Source organism: Dipodomys merriami, unplaced genomic scaffold, assembly GCF_024711535.1.
Source record: "Dipodomys merriami isolate MVZ:Mamm:240054 unplaced genomic scaffold, mDipMer1.0.p SCAF_30, whole genome shotgun sequence".
Classification (NCBI taxonomy): domain Eukaryota; kingdom Metazoa; phylum Chordata; class Mammalia; order Rodentia; family Heteromyidae; genus Dipodomys; species Dipodomys merriami.
The window spans coordinates 7861453-7885646 of NW_027204493.1; the positions used below are offsets into that span (position 1 = coordinate 7861453).

At 38.3% G+C, this 24194-nt stretch overlaps 1 protein-coding gene across 1 annotated transcript in view; it reads right to left on the minus strand.

Moving 5' to 3' along the window:
• Positions 1-24194, minus strand: part of Oxct1 (3-oxoacid CoA-transferase 1) — a 134420-nt gene that overhangs the window by 14769 nt on the left and 95457 nt on the right. Inside the window, exon 14 of the mRNA XM_070041107.1 lies at positions 10701-10790. Within this exon, the coding sequence (XP_069897208.1) occupies positions 10701-10790 (90 nt within the window). The remainder of the gene's footprint in view (positions 1-10700; positions 10791-24194) is intronic.

A 24194-nucleotide genomic window follows, 5' to 3' on the forward strand; every position in this document is an offset into this window, starting at 1 on the left:
TTTGAACACTTTAAAAATAAATCCTAATAGAGCCAGGCAATAGAGTGTGGCAGCCAAGAATACCACAGAAAGAGTCCAAAGACCAGGACTACACCATTCAGTCCTAAGTCCTATAGTTCTCAGTTGCTTCACCTCCCTTACTGGCCCATTGTGGCAATCACATGACATGTTCTGCAAGTTCAGTAAACTAGGAATTGAATCGATGTAAAAAATGTACGACTGCGGGGTCTTGTTCATTTTTGTCATTCTGCTTCTTTCTTTGTTCCCTTAAGAAGATATGTAAGGAAGGAGGAGAATAGAATGAATAGAAAGTGCAGCATTAAAAATGCTTTGCGGCAGAGGGCCAGAAAGCACCTGAGGTTCCAGCTACTTGGGAGGCTAAGACAGAAGATCAGCGTAGCTTGGGAGTCTGGGCCAATCTGAGCAACATACAAAGAGCCTGGCAGTAAAAAAAATTCTTTGAGTAGTACTCAGAGCTCCTGATTTCAATATACCACTATTTATTACTCCGTCGCAACTTGCTGCACACCTGAATAGGTTTCTTTCGTGAGCCTCCATGCTTTCTCTTTTCCCCTTTCTGTTCTCATAGGTCTCATGAACAATTCCAAGTACTTCACCATTTGTGTTTAAATGACCTGGGCCTTAGTCTTTTCTATTATCTGCTTTGTCAGGATCTTTCTTTACTTCTTTAGATATAAAACTAAAACCCTGGGAAGTATTGCCATTTTCACGATGTTAATCTTGCCAATCCAGGAGCATGGGAGGTTTTGCCATTTTTTAAGTTCTGTGTTGATTTCCTTTTTCAAGATTTTAAAGTTTTCATCATAGAGGTCCTTCACTTCTTTAGTTAATTCCTAGGTATTTTATTTTTTGTGGGGCTATTACAAATGGAGTTGCTTTCCTAATTTCAGCCACACTTTTCTCATTGTTGGCATACAGAAAATCCATTGATTTTTGGGGGTTAATTTTATAACCTGCTACTTTGCCAAAGTTTTGAATCAGCTTGAGTAATTTCGGAGTGGAGTCTATGGGATTCTTTAAGTACAAGATCATGTCATCTGCAAAGAGGGAGAGTTTTATTTCTTCTTTCCCTATTTGGATCCCCTTTATGTCTGCATCTTGTCTTATTGCTGTAGCTAGGCATTCTAATACTAGATTGAAGAGAAGTGGAGAGAGTGGGCATCCTTGTCTTGTTCCTGAGTTAAGAGGAAATGGCTTTAGTTTTTCACCATTGAGTATAATGCTGGCTGTAGGTTTGTCATATACAGCCTTTATTGTATTGAGGAATGTTCCATGGATTCCTAATTTTTCCAAAACCTTCATCATAAAGGGGTGTTGGATCTTGTCGAATGCTTTTTCTGCGTCTATTGAGATAACCATGTGGTTCTTGTTCTTGCTCCTGTTGATGTGATGAATAATATAAATGGCAATACTTCCCAAGGCTATCTACAAATTCAAACCAATACCTATCAAAATTCCACCCTCATTCTTCAAGGAAATAGAAGAGGCAATCCAAAAATTCATATGGAACAATAAAAGACCCCGAATAGCAAAAACACTTCTCAATGGAAAGAACACTGCTGGAGGAATATCAATACCAAATTTCAAACTCTACTATAAAGCCATAGTAATCAAAACAGCTTGGTATTGGCATAAGAACAGACCTCAGGACCAATGGAATAGAATTGAAAACCCAGAAATGAACCTACAGACCTATAGCCATCTAATCTTCGATAAGGAAGCTAAAACAATAGAATGGAAGAAAGACAGCCTCTTCAGTAAATGGTGCTGGCAAAATTGGTTAACTACATGTAGAAAACTAAAGCTAGATCCTTATATATCACCCTGCACCAGAATCAACTCCAAATGGATCAAAGACCTTGAACTCAAAGCAGACACTCTGAAAACATTACAGGATGGAATAGGAGAAACCCTAGGTCTCCTTGGCTCAGGCCGAAATTTTCTGAATAGAGACCCGGAAACACAACAAATCAAAGAAAGGTTGGACAAATGGGATTGCATAAGGTTGCAGAGCTTCTGCAGGGCAAATGACATAGCTAGCAAGATCAATAGAAAGCCCACCGATTGGGAGAAGATCTTTACTAGCCATACAACGGACAAGGGTCTCATATCTAAAATATACTTGGAACTCAAAAAATTAAACCACCCAACAACAAATCCTCAAAGAAACAACTGCCCAATAAATAAGTGGGCGAAAGACTTAAAGAGAAACTTCTCTGAAGAAGAAAGAAGGATGGCCAATAGACACATGAAGAAATGTTCAACATCCCTAGCCATAAAAGAAATGCAAATCAAAACAACATTGAGATATCACCTCACTCCAGTTAGAACAGCAAAAATCAAGAACTCTAACAGCAACAGATGCTGGAGGGGATGTGGACAGAAAGGAACCTTACTTCATTGTTGGTGGGAATGTAAACTTGTTCAACCACTTTGGAAAGCAGTATGGAGGTTCCTCAAAAGACTTCACATAGACCTCCCCTATGATCCAGCAATCCCACTTTTGGGCATTTACCCAAATGTATACAAACAAGACCACACTAAAGCTACCAGCACAACTATGTTTATTGCAGCATTATTTACCATAGCTAAGATATGGAACCAACCCAGAAGCCCCTCAGTAGATGAATGGATCAAGAAAATGTGGTATATATACACAATGGAATTCTATGCCTCCATCAGAAAGAATGACATTTCCCCATTTGTTAGGAAATGGAAAGGCTTGGAAAAAATTATATTAAGTGAAGTAAGCCAGGCCCAAAGAAACATAGGTCCCATGGTTTCCCTTATTTGCAATATCTAGTATAGGTATGAGTCAAGCGGAAAAGGTCAGATAATGTGATGTTAGGAAAATGAACCCTTAAATATGTATTTTAATGTTTTCGTTTCTTTCATGCATGTGTTTCTAACGCATTTATAAGATTATTTCTTTGTTGCTTTGTATGTCCCTCCCCCACAGTGTAACCCCCGCTTTCACTTTATTTGATGTCAGTATAACATGTGGAGGAGATGGGGACAAACAAGTCGTTTAAGGATTCAGGTGGACCTGTTGCAACAAGGAGAATTACAAAATGTCATGTCAAAGCAAGCTTTACAATGTCGGTGTGGGGGGGGGAGGGGTGTATGATTGGGTGTGGGGGGGAGGCTGGGAAAGGAGGTGAAGGGTAAACAAAGGAGGAGGCTGCAATGCTTGGTAAGAAATGTATGCATTATCCTGCCAATGTAATTGTAACCCCTCTGTACAGTATGTTCTCAAATAAAATAAAATTAAATTAAAAAAAAAAAACTAAAACCCTGGACCTACATACTGAGAATGAACAGCCCTGCTTAAATAACAATAAACTCTCCTGCTGTGATAACAGTAAGTTTACTGGTATCATAATGAACCTATTCCAAATAAATATTGAAATTAAGACTTTTTTCTGCCAAGCACTGGGGGCTCACACCTATAATCCTAGCTAATGAGGAAGCTGAACTGAGGATCATATTTCAAAACCAGCCCAAGTAAACAAATCCAAGAAGCTCGTATCTCCAATTAGCCAGCAAAAATCTAGAAGTGGATGTGTGACTCAAGTGGTAGAGCACTAGTCTTGCACTGAAAAGCAAAGCGAGAGGGGGAGGCCCTGAATTCAAGCCCCAGTACTGGCATAAAAACAAAACCATTTTTCCTCCAGGAGAATGATTTAGCATGTGATGTTTTCATTTCATTCACCTGAAGTGTCAAAAGTGTTTGTATGAAATTTTTGCTTTAAACCAAACCTCATCTTTTCTGTTAAGCACTTTCTAAATGTGCATATAATGTACTTTTGTCTTTCGGGAGTCTTCTGTGGGAAAACACTAATGATCCATCTTAGATAAGGCACAATTTCTAGAAATGGGTTGTTCCTCAAATGAACGTAGCCTTTCAGACTTTGTTTTACTACCTGCTACCTGGAACAAACATCACCTCCTGACCATTACTTCCGATCCCAATGGACATGCTCTTCACAATCTTCAGGACTTGGCTCAGGTGTCCTCTTCTCTGAGAAACTCCAATATGCTCTCCGTGTCCCCACTGCAGTGCTCTCAGAAGGGGCCTAGTCTGGCGGCCCCTCCTGCATGTGCTTTTGCTTCTTCCCCACCACCCGTGTTATAACAGTTGGCTCCATCACCTCTACTCTTCTCTACGCTGGTAGAATGCTGAGACCACTCCTCCCTGAATCTGCAGCAACAAGGGGAGGACTCAGTAAACCACAGGAATCAGCATATCCTTTCGGAATAATGCCTTCTGAATCAAGGAACTCGGACAGACTTGGAGCTATAAAGTAAGTATCCATGGACTACTAAAAGCTGTTTTCTACCTTGTGTATTCATACATCCCCAGCATCTCTGAGCTCAGTCAAAGGAGTATTACTGACAGAAGTACTTGAAGGTGCTCACAAGACAGGTAATGGTATGATCAAATGGACTAGCAAAGGTGCCTCAGCTCACTGTTCCTGACTCCTTCCCTCCACAGATGGCAATGGAAAAATAATGAAAAATATTTTCTACACACACATGAGCTCCATAGACACAAAGTACTGGAGCACACTGAATTCTAAATTACATGAATGTCACATTGCTACCATGATTGAAGTGGAACATAGAAAATAAAAGAAGACCATCTGAATAGAGAGCATCAAGGTATACACAATGAAAGGACAGGATGATATTACTCGGGGCGGGGGGCAGGGTGCATATTTTTGGCCTTTACATAGCACCAACTCTGTCTTTTCCAACAATCCACACAGGACTTCAGTGGAGAGGCTCAGCTAATTCAGACAACATTTGCCATTATGAATGATCTTTACAATGTAGATGCAATAACAGTTTGTGGTTACTGGGATATTCTCCAGGGAAAATAGAGCCAAACGAGGCAAAGGATATGGCAAGCTATTTCCCTGAAAATAGCCTTTGAATTTTTGACATCTTAGAATAGGAGGCCTTTTTTCTGCTATATAATGTGAAAGTTATTATCCAATCAAGCTTTTGTTTCCTCCTTTGATCTTTAACCTTACAATGGCAGAAGCCAAAAATAATCAGGAATTGTTTCTTCTGTCTATGAAGAAAAATTCTGTCCTGTGAATAATTCTGGTACCTCAGAAGCTTTTCTCTCATTACTTTTTCTTTCCATTAAAAAATGTGGCTACTCAATAAACCATAAAGTTAGAGTGCTTAAAATTATTACATGACATGCGAACTGGGTGCTGGTGGCTATCTCTTGTAATCCTAGCTACTCAACAGGCTAAGATCTGAGGATCACAGTTTGAAGCCAGCTCAAGTAGAACTACCCATGAGACTCTTATCTTCAATTAAGCATCAGAAAACTGGAAGTGGTGCTGTGGCTCAAGAACTAGAACGCTAGCCCCGAGGCTCAGGGTCAGCACCCAGGCCCTGAGTTCAAGTCTCAGGACCAGCAAAATAAAAGAAAGCAAAACAAAATTACATGACAAGATAAAAAGCTTTATTACTTGCCATACTATTATGTCTTTTCTTTCTACATTATCACATGGGATTGGGGGGGAGAGGACACACATTTCCCTCATAAGGGAGAAATAAGTACTCTATTTTGTGTGTGTGGTGCTAGGCATTGAACCCAAGACCTCACATACATTAATCACATGCTCTACTCATGTTCCACAACTCTATTTCCCCAGGATTTCTATTTTTTATATTATTATTAAGTGGAAGTACAAAGAGGTTGCAATTCTATCAGTCAGGTAATGAGTACAATACATCCTGATCAATGTCACAATCTTGACCACTTTTCCCCTTCCTGTCCCATCCCTCAATTTAGACAGTTTAGTTATAACATAATATGCCTTGGCTCTAGACTGCATTTGTTCCCACCCCTTACTCTCTCCTTTTTCTTTTCTTTTCTTTTCTTTTTTTTTGTCAGTCATGGAGCTTGAACTCTGGGCCTGAGCACTGTCCCTCAGCTCTTCAGCTCAAACCCAGCACTCTACCACTTGAGCCACAGCACCAATTGCGGGTTTCTGGTGGTTAATTGGAGATAAGAGTCTCACGGACTCTCTGCCTGGGCTGGCTTTGGACTACGATCCTCAGATCTCAGACTCTTGAGTAGCTAGGATTACAGGCGATAGCACCAGCTCCTCCCTCCTTTTATGTGACCCTGCCCTCACTGCCCTTCATTGCTACTTCCTGGTATCATATTTTTAAAGCAGTTCATTAGTTGTTCACACGAGTTATGCTTTTAGACTACTCAAATATACCAGAATCTCTAAGTAATCAGAATTACTATTTTTTAAGATCATTTTTTTCTAACTACTATATAAATGACTTAACAAACTATAAAGGAATGATAAATCTTTAGGAATGGAGAAAAATAACTACTTCTCTCATGAACAATTGAGTGAAAAAAATAGTGCCCAAAACTTTAATGATATCCAAGAAGAAGACAAGGGATGAGAAGAGTGCAGGCCATTGGCTACAGTGATGGCAACCTGTGGCAGGAAATCACAAAGAAGGGCATGGGGCACTGGTGGATCAAAGCTGGTGAGTTCACTGGATAATCCTGATTGCATGCTTTGCAACCCTGAGTCCAAAAGCTGCTGCTTTTGTCAAATGGACACAATGGGAACAAGAATATCCTAATTTCTAGAGTTATCTTTAAGAAAACATTTTAGGGGATTGGAAATGTGGTTCAATTGGTAGAGTGCTGGCCAATGAGCAAAAGCATCAAGTATTGTATCCAAGTTCTGGCCAAAGGAAGCAAGAAAGCCAGAGAGAGAGAGAGAGAGAGAGAAGGAAGGAAGGAAGGAAGGAAGGAAGGAAGGAAGGAAGGAAGGAAGGAAGGAAGGAAGGAAGGAAGGAAGGAAGGAAGGAAGGAAGGAAGGAAGGAAGGAAGGAAGGAGAGAAAGAAAGCAATTCAGAAAATATTCAAACCCCCCTTACCCAAGCCTGGTGACATGGAGTTATCGATACACAAGGGAGATTGTTAAATATAGTCTGTCACTCAGGTAAAACACAAACAATTATAATACAAAATGGAATCCTAGCTACTCAGATCTTCAGATCTAAGAACTGAAGATCACAGTTTGAAGCAAGTCCAAGCAGGAAAGGCTATGAGACTCTTATCTCCAATAAATTATTCAGAAAAGGCCAGAATTGGAGATGTGGCCCAAGTGATATAGTGCCAACCTTGAGCAAAAATGCTAAAGGGACAGAGCCCAATCCTGGAAGACCTACTTCCCAGCACCACTACTAGTAATAATAATAATAACAAATGGCAGAAAGAGATTGAATTCTCAGGTTATTTTCCTTTAAAAGCTTGGTTGGTATGTATCTCACAAAAGTAAGGGCAACTTTGGTCACAGAAAATGAACTCAAAGGAAGTATATTTCTGAAACCTGAGGCTCCCGAAAAAGGATGCAAAGGCAGCTTCGTAAGGATGGAGTACAGTGCAATGTGACAAAAGTAGGGCAGACAAGACTGAATTAAACTCTCATCTTTGTGTTTAGCTGGGCAAGTTTCTGACTTGCCTGTGCCCTGGTCTTACCTGAGAGTCACAGAGATGTTGCGACTAATACTGTGCAATGTCAAGCACAGCACCTCCACCTAGTACAGATCCCAAATTCTCCTTCTTTGTTCCCCAGTTTTAGGGGACAAAAGATGCAATGGGCCAAATATTTTTTTTAATTCTTAATTTTTTTTAAAAAAGGAAAGAGGCAGAACACTAAAAATGATGCCTACTTTTTGCCTAGAACTCTAGTGTGTAGCTATCAGTGGAACCGCATTACAATGCCAGCCTGATTCCTGGACGTGCCATGCATCTCAGTGTTCACCCACAATCAGTGATCAAGGAGGAGGGTCACTCGAAGATGGCTGGTCCCTAACCAAAAGGAAATGGTTGGTTACAAAGGCTGTCAAGGGGTTACCTTTCTTTTATTAAAACAATAAAAATAGGTATTTTTAAAGGTCAGCCCCAGCCCATGCTCTATTTATAAATAATCTGCACTTTTAAGGTAAGAAAAAAAAAAGTGGCAAGAAAGCTGTAATCCCTAAACCTGGTGGACATGTTGAGACATTTCATAAGGATAAAAACAACAAAATCACAGCTCAAGAAGACAAGATTAAGCACGGCGCTGGTGGCTCACGCCTGTAATCCTAGCTACTCAGGAGGCTGAGATCTGAGGATTGCGGTTCAAAGCCAGCCCGGGCAGCAAAGGCCGTGAGACTCTTATCTCCAATAAAACCACTAGAAAACTGGAAGTGGCGCTGTGGCTCAAGCGGTAGAGCGCTAGCCTTGAGCTGAAGAGCTGGGGGAGAGCGCCCAAGCCCAGAGTTCAAGCCCCACGACCGACCAAAAAAAAAAAAAAAAAAGAAGACAAGATTGTACTTTCTTTCCCCCTCAAGTTTTAATCCTTCAATGCAAACTTTTCATTGTTATGTTTTATAAAGCTTGAAGGATTAGCTCCCTTGGCTGTTCATTTGATCCTAACGCAGCAAAGGTCACCTGGAATGTCGGAAAAGCACAATTCACTCTCTGAAGAGGTTACAGAGTGAAACCCCCGTTTCTGCCTCCTTCCTGTCCAGTTCTGATCAAACTGTAGTCAAATTAATGTCACAGGAAAGAAGTGACAAGAATCCCACACTGCCACACTGCCAGTCACAGCGATCATAGTAGCCACTGTATACTGCAAGACATGAAGGCAGTCTGAAAAGATGCCCTGTTGGTTAGTTTTCAGGGCTATGGAGCAAGTAAATGTGAGCACATCATTATAATTACTGTAATCACAAGTAGATATTCTGTTGATTTATTCAAATGGAAACTACCCAGGGGAAAAGATATCAAACTCCAAAGCTCATCTAAACACTAGCAATTTCCTCACTGTGAAATGAAAACAAAAAAGTAAAAAATGTGAATTTTGCTTCTGTGAAAAGCAAGAGAATTTCTAGGCCAAAGTTGGAAGTACATCTATTTTCCTTCATCAGTAATTCATAGACCTATTAAAAACAAATTACAAAAATAATACAAAGTAAGTCAAAAACTTCAGTGCCTGTGCTGCAGCATTAAAGTCAAAACAAAGAGAGTTTTCTCCAAATAGACATTCTGCTACAGAAAAGATTTAGATTTGATTTGCATGTCTGGAAACCTTTTGACTTTGAAATTAAGTACTCTGGATGCTTTGCATGACATCTCTCACAAGTTACCTGTGTTGATTCCATTTTTATCGTTTCATATTTATGCACTACTGCTCCCTTACTACTGCTTATTGAACAATGTATGCTAATTCATACTTATTGCCATTTTCACAACAAAAGCATTCCATGGCACACATCATTCTGTAACAGAACTCCCTAAGAGATGCAAGTGAAATCTGAACTCTCCAGCTGTAAATGCTTGCACAATGCTGCTTCACTAAGTAAAAACAGGCAAATGCACAACCATTTGCACTCAGATTAGCAGATCTTAAAAATAGAACCCATAGGATTTAAAGAAGGAATGAACAAAGGCCACAGCAGATGAAGGTACCACCCATTATTAAATTTTCAGATTAGTATAAGCAAAGACACTCAGGTCAGGTAAAAGATTAACCTCAATACGATCAAAGACACTAATTAAAGATTGAGAATAACATAATGATAGCTTTGTGGTGAGAAGACTAGACATTGTTAGAGACACTCAGGTCTAATTTCACTACCACTAGTTACATGACAAATGACATAACCTTTCTGCAGTTGTTCCTGGACTCATAAAAAGTACCTATATTGGGGCTGGGAAGGTGGCTCAGTGTAGAGCGCTTGCCTTGCATGCATGAGGCCCTGGGTTCAATTCCTCAGCACCACATAAGCAAAAAAGAAAAAAACCGGAAGTGGCGCTGTGGCTCAAGTGGTAGAGCTCTAGCCTTGAGCTGAAGAGCTGAGGCACAGCGCCCAGGCCCAGAGTTCAGGCCCCTCAACCGGACCAAAAGAAAAAGTACCTATATTAACCTCATGCATGTACGTACACATAGAATACCTGTGTACTGTGAATACATTAAAAGCTCAATAAATTGTGGCTATTATTATTATTATTATAGGAAAAGGAGGGAAAAGAAGATTGGAATGTACAGGGAGTTTTGTCCAGTTTGGGTTATTGCCAAATCTGAGCAATGCCTAGTACTTAACAGGTACTCAATAAATATGATGATTTATCAAAAGTATAAAACTTAAAAAAAATAAAGATAGTTGCTATCAGCATGATACATTTTTCCAACCCCTTCTGGAAAGGACATCTTAAAAAGTCTTGGTAAGAGGTCAAGTGTTCATTTAAAAATAACTGTTGTTAAAACCTACCATCTACTGTGCTTTTCATTCTGATCACAAAAAACAACTATTATCATCTTAAAACCTGTATCATCGACACATCCGCCCCAACATCTTCTCACTGCCTTTTGAGACATGTAGGCTTTTGCTTTTACCATGTAGTCAAGACAATTATTCAAAGAACACTCTGGTATTTGGCTTCACTCAAAGTTAAACAATCAGTTAGCCAAATAATAAATAATCACTTTTATTGTCATCATTGCCTCTAAAAGTACGATCACTTGGATGAACCAGATAGAACAATAGAAACCAGTCAGGTGACTTTGTGGACTGCTATTTGGTGCCTTGTGAATTTTCAAAAGCAGTATTCAGGACAGCAAATTACATGTTACCTTTGCAGAATGCTCCATGGTGACCACCACTTTGGTTTTGGCACTGGACACTAAATCCATAGCACCTCCCATTCCTTTCACCATCTTACCCTGCAAAAGAGAAACAGACAAATAGTAGTTCACCATCTTTCATTTCTGTCTTATATGAGAGAACAAGATTAATAACTTGAAGTAGCAAGTCATTGGAATAAAGAAAAACTCTTGACCCACAATGCTTATTACTCAAAGCTGTTATTTTGTGACTATATTATTCTATGGTTAAAGGATAAGATTTATGATAAGTAGCAGATGGTCACTTTCATGAAGTATGGCTAACAGGATTTTGTTGATAATTTATTAGCAAGAAGACAATCAGTGAGAAAGGAAAAAAGGAAGAACCTTTTGAAAATTCTGGCCAAAAAAAAAAAACCCCAAACACACACACACACACACACACCACACACACACACCACACACACACACACACACACATACACACACAAACACACACACACACACACACACACACACACACACACACACACACACACACACACACACACACACACACACACACACACACACACACACACACACACACACACACACACACACACACCTACCTCAAGTTTAAGTCCAACTACCCTTGACATCCACATTTTTTTCTTTTTAATCACATAGTTAATACCATGGAATCTTCCATGTCAGATACTTTCTAAAGCACTCTTAGATTTCTTATGGATTAACATGCTATTAGGTAGTAGGCATTAATGGTTTCTCTAGTAACAATTCACATGAAGATGATTCTAGCTTTCCTGGGTCTTGGAAAAAATAAAACAAAATGAAGGCCATATTCCTGTTAATCAAAAACAGAAACCAGAAACCAGAGGCTGAAGTCAGGATTCTATCACCATTATTATTCTAATTCTGTCTATCTGTCCACTCCTCTTTCATTACACATTTGTCAACCACCTTCTAAGGACTGTTACTGCTGAGAAGTTCCCATTGTCTGCTCTGGCCCTTAGTTTAATGAAGGTGTGTCCAGAGATCATGGGATAAATCCTTATACAAATTCACTGAAAAAAGCCTTCTAACATTGAAACCTAAAGTTTCTTTTTTTAACCTAACTCCTTTGCTTCATACTCTCAGAGCTAAAGGAGATTAGGAAAAGCACTCAACACTGATATATTAAGTTGGGGTTTCAGATGTGTTTTGGTGTCTCATGCCTATAATATTAGCTAGTCAAGAGGATTGCAGTTTGAAGTCAGAATAGGCAGAAAAAGTCCATGAAACTCTTATCTCCAATTAATCAGCAAAAAGCCAGAACTGGAGGTGTGACTTCAGGGACAGAGCATCAACCTCAAATGAAAATACAAAGCAAGAGTGTGAAACTGAGGTCAAGTCCCAAAACAAAATAAAACAAAGAAAAAATAATTTATTTATTTTTAATCTTTATTGCCATTAAGTGATTACATGAATTTCACAATATTGTGAAATTTAGCTAAAGTTGCAAACACATTTTAACCTTAACAAGGCAAATTGTCATTATCATGGTCTATAAAGCTTGTGAACTCTACAAATTTTGACAATACAACTATTTCTTCCAAACTGGGTGATAGGTACATTTCTTCTCTTTTGCTGTTCCCTCTTTCTCTCTCATTCCCTCCCTCCCTCCCATTGCTAGCCTTAAGTTGCTGAGTTCACTTTCATCAATGTCTAGGGTCTCAAATTCCATGATTTCAAAGATACTTTATAGTAGGAAGATGAGTTAGACGACTAGCATTAAAAAAAAAAGGAATAATCTTAACACTTTGTGATTTTAGAGTCTACAACTTTATCGTGAGATAGGAACAGCCAGCAATAGTTAGGAGGAAGAGCAGTATGGTAGACTCTTAAGTCTGGATTCAGAAATAAAGCAAAACATTCAGGTGAAAATGTGTGATTTTAAACAGCTATAAGGAATTCCTTCACCCTTCATCAGCTATAACTTTAATAATCTAGCCACCAGGTTAGGATATTCTATACAAAAAAAAAACACTGGTTATCTTATGGATACAAAACACAATGGAGACAGTGATGGATGTGGTGACTTTCTATCCTAAGCTCTGAAGCTAAGATTGAAGTTTTAAAGTTTTGAAAGACACTAAAGTAATCTTCAACTGGTAGTGACTGGAACATCCAGACAGCCTGGGCATTTACACACTGTCCTGGGGCAGACTATAAGGGGGTATAAGATGAATGAAGAAGGAGCCACAGAACCCCAAAATGCAAGCTCTGGTACTAAAAACTCCTTGAATTAAAAAGAAAACTAGCCAGGCACCAACGGCTGACGCCTATAATCCTTGCTACTCATAAGGCTGAAATCAGACGATCATGGTTTGAAGCCAGCCTAAGCAAAAAAGTCCATGAGATTATTTCCAGTAAACTACTCAGAAAAAAAGCCAGAAGTGGTGCTGTGGCTCAAATAGTAGAGTGCTAACCTTGAGCACAAAGAGGCTCAGAGACAGTGCCTAGCCCGAGTTCAAAGCCTAGCACCAGCAAAAAAAAAAAAAAAAAAAGTTAGAATATACCACAGGCAAATTTTGTCCCAAGATACAATGGTTACATAAGTAAAAATTCATGACATACCTCTAACAGAAAGCTTGTCCAATTTAAGTAAATCAGATGTACACATTTTAAACCACTCAATTACCAAAGCAATATTTACAGGGCAATGGAGCATGTACGGGGTACAAAACACTGTACTTGTAGAAATGGATAGCACTTCAAAAAAAAAAGAAAAAAAGAAAGACCTCCTTTTTTATGTTACAAAAGAACATTTTCTTGACTCACTATAAATGAATAGCCTTCATCACTCAAAGAGATTAAAGTGGTTTGATGTTTTATCCCCCAAAGCACATGCAATAAATTTCAAAGCATCATTTTGATACTTAAATGTTTGTTTCCAGGAGTGAAAAATGCCCGAGATTAGAAACAGAACACTTGAGATCTATTCCATTAACCCACCATGTGACACCAGGAAAATATCCTATCTATCACCATTCGAGCTCATTTTATTTATAAACCAGGAATAACATTATCTGTACTATTGTACAGCTGTGGTGTGCCCTGCAAAAAATAAATGAAAGCGCAGTAAACAAATTTTATAAGAAATGTTCACTTGTATCTTATTTGATCAATTCAATTTACTATGTAGAATAAGCATGATACTATAATAGAGATCTTTAAAACAGGTTTTGCTTTGAAAAGAAATATATTACCTTCTAGGGAAGGTAAAATATCCACAAGCAGTAAGAAAGACTTGGAGCAACTTTCTTACCCTAAAAGAAGCATTCCCACTTATCAGTGTTCCTGTCTACTACAATGAAGTTTATCTTTTCCTTTTCCTCCTCCTCTTCCTCTTTCTCCTCCTCCTCCTCCTCCTCTTTCTCTTCCTCCTCCTTTCTCTTCCTCCTCCTCTTCTCTCTCCCTCTCCCTCTCTCCCTCCCCCCTCCTCCCCTCTCTCATAACCTTCCTCCCTTCTACCTCAATGCCCTCACTCCTTCTCCCTTCTCATTATTTCTTTCTCTTTCCATGGTAAATATTGGCACAGGTGAATGCATAAGTAAATTACTAACATAGGAAAGTTCTAGTTCTATCAGAAAACCAACATTGCAACTTCGAGTTGTGCCTAGGAAAGCAGAGATGGAAGAAACAGGCTCAGGGAGTTTCACCAATATAGGATTTTACCAAACTGAGTTGGTGAGGTGGGAAAATCAACCCTGTGTGAGAGAAAAGCAGTATCTCCTGATAGAAAGCATTTCCAGCAGGTAAACAATGAAACCTTCAAATATTTGGTTTCCCAACTCTGTTAATATATTCACGTATTGGAAAAATAAAATAAAATAAAACTTCCGTCCCCAAAGGATTCTTGAAACATAATCAATTACCAAAAAGAAGACAAGTTGTTCTATTTACACTGGCAGAAAAAAAATAAGTAGTTATATAAAGCTCATCATTATCCTTCAACCCAGGTTAACTAGTATTCTTTGGACACTCAACTACTTGCATTTCTTAGTTCTCAATGCAGTTAGAGATGGATAGGTGCCTGAGTTCCTGACTAGAAGAAAAGGACGTAATATTTATGATTTCCATTCTTTGGCCCTTACCAGTCTCGCATATGCAATCCTTTATGGTCTTTCTGCAATCAGGACAATTGATATCCAAAATGATGCTGGAAGGTGACTAAGTTTCCTTCACACTGGGTACTAAAGTGACCGTGTGACATATTTGGAACCATGTCACACTGTCCAATATCAACAAGACACAAATGTTTCGGGTATTAGCCAACTGAACTTGCAAGGCTTGTAACAGCAGTTAGTGTAACCAGTACAATGATATGCTGCTTCAATGAGTTAAACAGATGAATGAGAATCCAGTGTGGAATTAGCTAACTGTTACTGGCTGCATAATGGGAAGGGAGAAGAGCAAGGCTCTTCAGGGGTCTTACTGTTCCCATAGGGAGGTAACCCAGCCACCAGGCACTACCATTCACAGCTCTATCCAAATATCCTAGGTGTCATTTAACACTTACAGAAGTATGATGCATTTTCTCAGTGAATAAATGAGTCAGTAAAAGGGAGAAAGTTTGAGAATAGAGGCTCTACCAGTTAAGGAAAACAGCTGAATATGGATACAGACCCCACCCACATTCTCACCTTCCTCCCCCAAATCCAACATCTTATTTAACATACAAAACAAGAAGCTCATAAAACAAAGGGATTAGAGGACTAAAAATATACTTTTAAATAAATCATGAAAGAGAAAGTGATACTTAGAGAAAAATAGGCATGTAATGAAGAAAAGCATCTGTGCCCAAGTAAAGCACTGGGCCATGATGACACAAAATGTGGCTTACTTTAAAATCTCATCAGCAAATGTACATTTCTTGAATGGTACAACTAGAGTTCTGAAATGTATTTTGGCTAGCATAATGGAGAGATGATTGCTAGATATTCAGCTTATAGCCAATTCATCCCTTTTCCAGTTAAGGATTGACCCTGCTATCAAGTAGCAAAAGAATACTGTAATAAAATGAGCTTAGAAATTTGGTATACCCAATTCTGACATAATCACATAACTTCACTAAAAAAAAAAACATACTGATTCAAGTACAGTCTTTAATTTACAAATATTTACTCACAGTCTACTATGAAAAAAAGCACCAAATTAGGAATCAGAAGTGAAATATGCTTTTTACCTAGGATATAGTTTTGAAATTAGTATTTCGATATATTTCACTTCCTTTGTTTCTATGTACTACTGCTATAAGGCATTGAAAGAAAAACCATTACATCATCAATACTAAAAATCTCAATGAAAAGGTGGCAAATTGTAGACAAATACCACATTTCTCTGTCCCCATGACCCAGAAATAAAAATGTGGGTACACTGCTAAAAGGAAAGGTAGGGAAGTCAGCAGGCAATGGAAAAAGATCTATAAAGGAAACGGAAAACTTTGCGGCCTTGTAGAAGTGGCACCAAATCTGTTTCCCCTCTCAACTGTTTCACCGCTCTTTTGTTCCATTTCGTTTAGTTCTATTCTGTTTCTGACAAGAACTACCTGGACATGGCAGAAGCCTTCCAGTATGTTTCTCTTCACTCAAGACAGAAAGCAGAAATGAAGTGAATAAGCAGGTAGACTTTCCTATAACCAATTATATCCTTAGGAGTAACCGCTCAGTCCAAGCCAGCTTATGGATGTAAATACCATGTGACAACTGGATTTCCATCTTAACACAAGGAAAGGAATGTAGAAGCTGCCTCACTCCATCCCTAAACTCAATACTCAACCCAAAAGTGTATGTTTATATACAAATGACAAGGGTTATTTTACCTTCACTTTGCAAATGGAACATTGAACTGGAGGTCTAGGAGGGAAAGAGGAAAGCTCACTATGAACAAGTCAGGGCTGCAACTGTGTCCCTTGTGTAGTACGAGGTGCAGGTTTTCAAAGGAGGAGCACGTGCTCCTTGATCCATACTATGTATGGGAACAGAACCCACCACCCACTTCCAAATGCTACTTTACATGTCTGGATCTGCTCTATCCATACCAGAACCCTGGCAAAGGATAGCAACCCCTGGAAATTGTGGCTTTCCCACTGAACCTTCTCCACCTCACACCAGCAGGTTCCCTTGGTCCAGAGCCTTAACTGTCTGTAAAAGATCAGACTTTAGCTGTTCACAGACAATCCATAGCACAGTATATTTGAGTAAACAGAAGAACTATAGACAGAACGCTGAGGACCTCAGATTGGAAGAACACATTCACTGTGCTGATAGAATCCAGCAAGGATACATTTTTCTCCTCAAAAAGAAAAAAAAAAGTCAGTTTTTATACTATTCCTTTTTAAGAAATTTTTCCATTGTTTTTCAGTCAATCTCTTTTTCTTCATATTGATTTTTCTAAACTCTTGCAATTCCTAATTACCCAGTAATTTAGCTATATCCCTACATATTATAATTTTGTTTACATTCAGCCCCACAGGTCATATTTCTTTCTTTCTATTTTCTTCTTCCTTATTTCTTTTTTCACTCTACTTAAAACTAAATTTTAACCCCTACACAAATAATTCTTTTTAACACACTGTTCCATACCATACATATAAAAAAATTGAGCCTTTAATATATAATTCAATTGGTGGCCTGGATAATGTTTGATTTGGTATTGAGTTGGAAATTTTCTATTGCAGTTATACTCCTAGGTGAGTGATAAGAAACAACATATTCATTTTAAACTCCAGTCACTACCCAAGTCCTTCCAAAACACAGAGAATTCATCTGAAAGACAATAAAACCTCCTACCCATGACTTCACTTCAGATGAGCAAATCTAAACTCAGAAACACAGAAAAACTCTTAGATCTAAAAAATCACTTTGTGTAAAATACCATGGTACAAAAAAATCACTTTGGGTAAAATACCATGGTACAAATCAACATTTAAAAATCAATAGCTTTTCTATGGGCTAGGAAGGTAGCCCAGTGGTAGAGTGCTTGCCTTGCATGCATGAGGCCCTGGGTTCAATTCCTCAGCACCACATAAGCAGAAAAAAGCTGGAAGTGGCTCTGTGGCTCAAATGGTACAGCACTAGCCTTGAGCTGAAGAGCTGAGGGACAGTGTCCAGGCCCAGAGTTCAGGCCCCATGACCACCAAAAAAACAAAAAAAAAAAACAAACAAAAAATAGCTTTTCTGTAATCCAATAATAAACAGGCAGAGAAAGAGCTCAAGAGAACAATTCCATTCGCAATAATCTCAAAAAAAACCCCAACTTAGTTATACACTTAGTCAAAGAGGTTGAAAAACTCTATAATGAAAACTATGAATTCTTGAAGGACCAAATTGAAGAAGATATCAGAAGATGGAGCTATCTCTGATGTTCAGAGATTGGCAGTTAATACTACAAAGATGGCCATACTACCAAAAAATAACCTTCAGATTCAATAAAATGTCTACCAAAATCCAAAATCCCTGTGGAATTCTTCACAGAAATTCAAATATCAAAATTCATACAGAACATAAAGACACTGAATAGACAAAGCAAAAATGGCTAGGTTGGAGGTATTGAAATGCCTGTCTTCAAACTATACCATAGAACCACAGTAACAAAAACAGCAAGGTGTTGGCACAAAAACAGACATAGATCGGGGGGGGGGGGGGAGGAGGGAAAGTGGGGGAAAATGAAAGAGGAGGAAACACTGTTCGACAAGAAACATACTCATTATCTTACTTATGTAACTGTAACCCCTCTGTATATCACTTTTACAATAAAATAAAATTAAATGATTTTAAGAAAACAGACACTGATCAATGACATAGGATAAAACACCCAGAAGTAAGATCATACAGCTGTAGTCATTTGATTTTTGACCAGGACACCAAAAACCTCTGTTGAAGGAAAAATAGTCTCTACAACGAATTGTTGGGAAAATTGGCTATCCATATGTAGAAGACCATAAATAGGTCTCCATCTCTCACTGTGGATAAAGACCTTGATGTAACAACAAAACCTTTGAAACTGCTAGAGAAAAATAGGGAAAACTGTTGGAGATATAAGCATGGGTAACCCTTTTCTGAATAGAACCCCAATTGCTCAGAAAATAAGGATAAGATTAATAAATGAGAAAGCATTAAACAGCTAGCCCTGCTTACTGTGGGTTGTAGAGCATTAGCCTTGAGCAAAAGAGCCCAAGGACAGCACCCAGGCCCAGAGTTCAAGCCCCACCACTACCACCAACAGCAACCAAAAAAGTGAATGTCCAGCATTGGTGTCTCATGCCCGTAATCCTAGCTAGTCAATAAAGGCTGAGATCTGAGGATCATGGTTCAAAGCCATCCTGGACAGAAAAGTCTGTAAGACTCTTACCTCCAATTAACTACCAGAAAACTGGAAGTGGCACTGTGGCTCAAGTGGTAGAGTGCTTACCTTGAGCTGAAGTGCTCAGGGACAGCGCCCAGGCCCAGAGTTTGAGCCACATGACCAACAAAAAAAAAAGAAAGAAAAAAGAAAGAGGAAGGAAGGAAGGAAGGAAGGAAGGAAGGAAGGAAGGAAGGAAGGAAGGAAGGAAGGAAGGAAGGAAGAAAAGAAGTGAATGCCAGGGATATGAGATGGATTCTGTTTTGGGGTGGGTACCAACAGGAAATGGATGAAGGGGAGGAAGTAAAAGGAGGGACTATGCAGAGGGACAGAATGTGGTCAAAGAGTTTTTATGAAATCTGCTGAAATTGTTTTAAGAAAGGGAGTATAAAGGGGATTCGTGGAGGGAGTTAATTTGATTGAGGTACATTGTATGTATAAATTTCCATATATCACAATGAAACTCTTTTGCATAGCAAATATAAGCTAATAAAAATAGAAAACACCTTCAATACATCAAAGTACAAATATTAAATTGCACACCCAAGAAAACAGTAATTCAGCACTAAACATGATCTTTGATAACATTTCTTGAGTATTTTACATAATGGTAAAACAAATACATGTGTATAGTCCTGCAAAATGTTATTTAAAATAAAATCGAAAATAAAAAAATATTCCTGATGCTGCCTTTTTATTATGACAGAAATAGTAATGGCTTATATACCTTTAGTATTCTGGTATTAAATAAGAATCTCTCATCCATACAGCGAAATGTAAATCATTTTAAGTAATGCTATGTGCTACAGTAGAAAATGTGAATCGATTAGAAGTAAAAGGGAAGGATAGTTGTTGGGTGATTTATTAATAAAGCTGGTGCTTGCTCTTCAATATCAAACACCAGAACATTAAGTACCCACCTCAATCCAAATATAAGCCTCTCTATTTCTGTCTTCCCCATTATTAAAAAGTGCTCTAGGAACGGAAAGTTCTTCTAAACATGCTCCCAGCTAAAGAGCAGGAAAGGCAAACTAAAAAGGATAATAACAACATTTGTTGAAACAGAAATAGGCTATAATTCTTTTCTTTAGGGAAAATAAAAGATGTATCATTTACCTTTAGTTCATAATAAAACTATATCAGAAAACTTCTAAGCATTGTGCTTCGCTTCCACACACAGAAAGCGATTTTCTATTCATAGATTAATTGCATTTTTAAGGATGGGCAAATTGATCACGTAAATCAACTAGCCTGAATCAAGAAATATAATTTTATTCTCTACTGCTACATAAGTTAACAAAATTGCTTATAGTAAAGGCTAGTTATCCATCCATCACTGTCAACTTGACTACTTGAATTCCAGCCTCTCTGAGTTTCTACTTTTTTTCCTTACAGTAACTGTAGCTAATGAGGACATCTAGAGTTTTTCTTTTACTTCAGAGCCTGGAGAGTGGCCTCTGAACAAATAAACTGGCCTAACAAGAGAGAATTGTATAAGATGTGAAATTAAAACTTCACTCCCAGTTCAAAGGTCAAGGTAGTGGAACCAGGTAGAACACAGAATACCTTATTCTGAAATTGACCCTAATAAGCTCATGTGGCTCTTTTATATCCTCAACAGTGCTAAATAAATATATTATTCAATAAATACAAATATCTAGAGTACACTAACCTTGTTTCATTTTTCAGGAGGAGGAGGAAAAACCTCATTTGTAAGATACTTAAGAAACCTAACACCTCAGACATTAGCCACTAAGCATCTACTTAATGCCTGTGAGATTTTCTATAGTATCCTTCAGTATACAAAATGCTTTTCTCTCAACAACTTAGTTGTTGAATACTTTCTTCTGTTTCTGAGACTGAATGAAACCAGCAATGTACATTCTAAAACCCAACTGCTGTCACTTCTATTTATTTTCAGAAATTTACAAACAGCAAAGTTCATTTCTTCTACAAAGGCAAAAGACTAAATTCTATTATAGCTGACATAAGTATAGAATCAGTATTATGTGTCAATCTTTAAATATTTGAGAGTTAAATATATATACATATATTGGATTATTTGATACACACATTGCATATTGCAAGTGAATCTTAAGAAATAAAAATTCTAGCATGAATAAAAGTTATTCTCTTACTAAAATCAGAATCTTCATTTATTATAAAACAGTCTAGAACTTCTTTGGTGGGCAAATGTTAGAACTATAACAGGTTTCATTCCTAAAGAAAACAGTTAACTTCAAATAAGAGGAACTCTGTTCCTCTCTATTAACTAGAATGAATCTCTCATTCATAAAAGTAAAAATGCTATTTCAGGAGATGTCTATAATTCACTTGTGAAATATCACTGCAAGTGAAGGAAAAATACTAATTCATATAAAATTGATTGTCATAAATCATCCTAAGGGTTTTGTCTAGAAAACTAATAAGCAGTGGGAAGCTGGTAGCTCACGCCTATAATCCTAGCTACTCAGGAGGCTGAGATCTGAGGATCGAAGTTCAAAGCCAGCCTGGGCAGGAAAGTCCATGAGACTCATCTCCAAAACCACCAGAAAACGGGAAGTGATGCTATGGCTCAAGTGGTAGAGCGCTCACCTTGAGCTGAAGAGCTGGGGGACAGCACCTAGGCCCAGAGTTCAAGCCCCATGACTAACAGAGAAAGGGGGGGGGGTGAAGAAAACTCATAAGCATTTATTAAGTAGTGAGAAATATGAAACTAAGGTACTTTTTTTCCCTAAGGTACAACCAATGTGGGTCTTTTTTTTTTTTTTTTTTTTTTTTGCCTGTTACATATAGCTTAATTTCTTGGCTAAAAGGCCAGAGATACAAGCACCCTAATCTATTTGTAGGATTAATAAAATGAACATAAAGAAAAACACTGGGTTACTCCCAGCTCTGCATTTGAGGCAGTAGTTTCAGAGTTCATAATCCATTCATAGCACTGCAGACAAACATGGGACAAAGCTGGCTAAGTGAGATCATTTTGTTTTCTTAGGCCTCCTGCAAAAGGCACGGATGGGAAGAGCTTGGGCAGGGTAATACAGAAGGGTTGACTTTCATTTAGAAATGATTAAGCATCATTAGACTACAGGAAGGTTATTTAATTGAATTTACTGAAAGCAACCAAGCACCCGAGGTCTGGTCCTGTGTATTTTATAGAAAGAGCAGTATTGTTGTGGAAAATCCAAGGCTTAGGTTTTATTTTGTTTTCCTTTCATTGGTTCTTCAAGGGAAAGTATTAGATCCATATGTAATTGATGAAATTGACATATGGCCACATACAATCTACAAATATGGCCACATATTATCTACAAATAAAGAAATTCCAGGTCTGTTTCAATTTAATATGAACCAACCCCCTATTTTGGAGGTGAAGGACATAAAAGACCTCATTTACTAACTCAGAATTCTTTCAAAGGCTTATGTCAGTTTTAGGAGGTAGGTTCTTGGGTAATCACTACAATAATGACAGCTAAAACACGAAAGGAAAGATAATCATTTTTATGAGACTATATGTATTTTTAAAAAGGTTATCAGTGCTCACATTCATATGGGATTAAAACTATTACTGGACTTTGTGCAATCACCAAAGAGCTATTCTCAAAAATGTACTTTCCTGCTGAGCACCAGTGGCTCACGCCTGTAATCCTAGTTACTGGAGGCTGAGATCTGAGGATCATGGTTCAAAGCCAGTCCAGGCAGGAAAGTCGGTGACACTCTTATCGCCAATAAACCACCAGAAAGCCGGAAGTGAAGCTGTGGCTCAAGTGGTAGAGCGCTAGCCTTGAGCTGAAGAGCTGAAGAGTTGAGGGAAAGTGCCCAGGCCCAGAGTTCAAGCCTCACGACTGAGAAAAAAAAATTTACTTTTCTGATTCCTCACAAAGGGTGGGAAAACTAGAAACAAGAACACACTTGACCCATCATCTCCTCCCATCATCTATATTCCATAATTATGGAATTATTATAATTACATTGTCGTCTCTGACAGCTGAATGGAACTTTTACAGAGAGAAGAAATAGTGTCTGAAAGGAATAAAAAAAATAGGATTATTACCAGTGGATTTTTTTGGAGGTACTCAGGATTTGTTGCTTGCTAATCTAGTGCTCTACCACTTGAGTCATGCTTCCAGCCCTGTTATATTTTCCATTGGCTATTTTAGAATAGAACTTTAATTCCTTCCCAAGCACATGCCTGGACTACTTTTCTGCTTACTTTAAGCTTCAATACTTGGTAGGATCACAGGGGTTCACTAGTATACCCAGATTCCCCCATGGAAACAAAGTCTCCTGGACTTTTCTATTTGGGCTGGCCTAAAACCAAAGAACTTCCTATCTCAGCCTTCCACTTAGCTAGGGGTGACAGGCATGTACCACTGTACCCAACTATGGATGAAAAAGAGGCCTTATAAACTTTTTTTGTACAGGCTGGCTTCAAATCTGAATCCTTCTGATCTCAGCCTCTTAAGTAGCTAGGATTACATGCATGAGCCATCAATGGCTGAGAACTATAATAATGAAAAAGTGATAGAGAAGATTATTTCAAAGGAAATAAAAACATTTCCCAAAGGGAAATTGTGAAAGAGCATGCTATATGTATTTTTTAATTGCCTTATTGAGCACATATTAAAAGTTTGGTTTGAAGAACATAAAACCATCTGATTCTACATTAAATTAACAATAACTACTATGTTTATGCCTCAGCTGTCCTCTGGATTCAGTTGACGGCTCAGTGTAAGGACTATTAAGAACCTGCTTGGAGTTGTGGTCATTTATGGCAAACTGATATCCTGGTAGTACTTGATTGACAGCTTTTCTGTTTTCCCCTCTCCTATGCAAATCTTATGTTGTAAAATGAGGTGCTTCTGACAAGTGAGGGCAGGTTGTTGAGAAAAGCCTCCTTCCAAGCAGGGGGCAATAAATTATCTTTAGGGAAAACCAACAGTAAACACATAAATACAAAGATTCTGGTGAGAAATGGACATTAAGAATAGAATCTAGCCATGAGAAAAACATGCAAAAACCCAAATTGAAGGACATTACAAGATGTCTAAACCAGTACTCTTCAAAATTGTCCAGGCCATCAAAACCATGGAAAGAATGACAGTGGAGGTATGACAG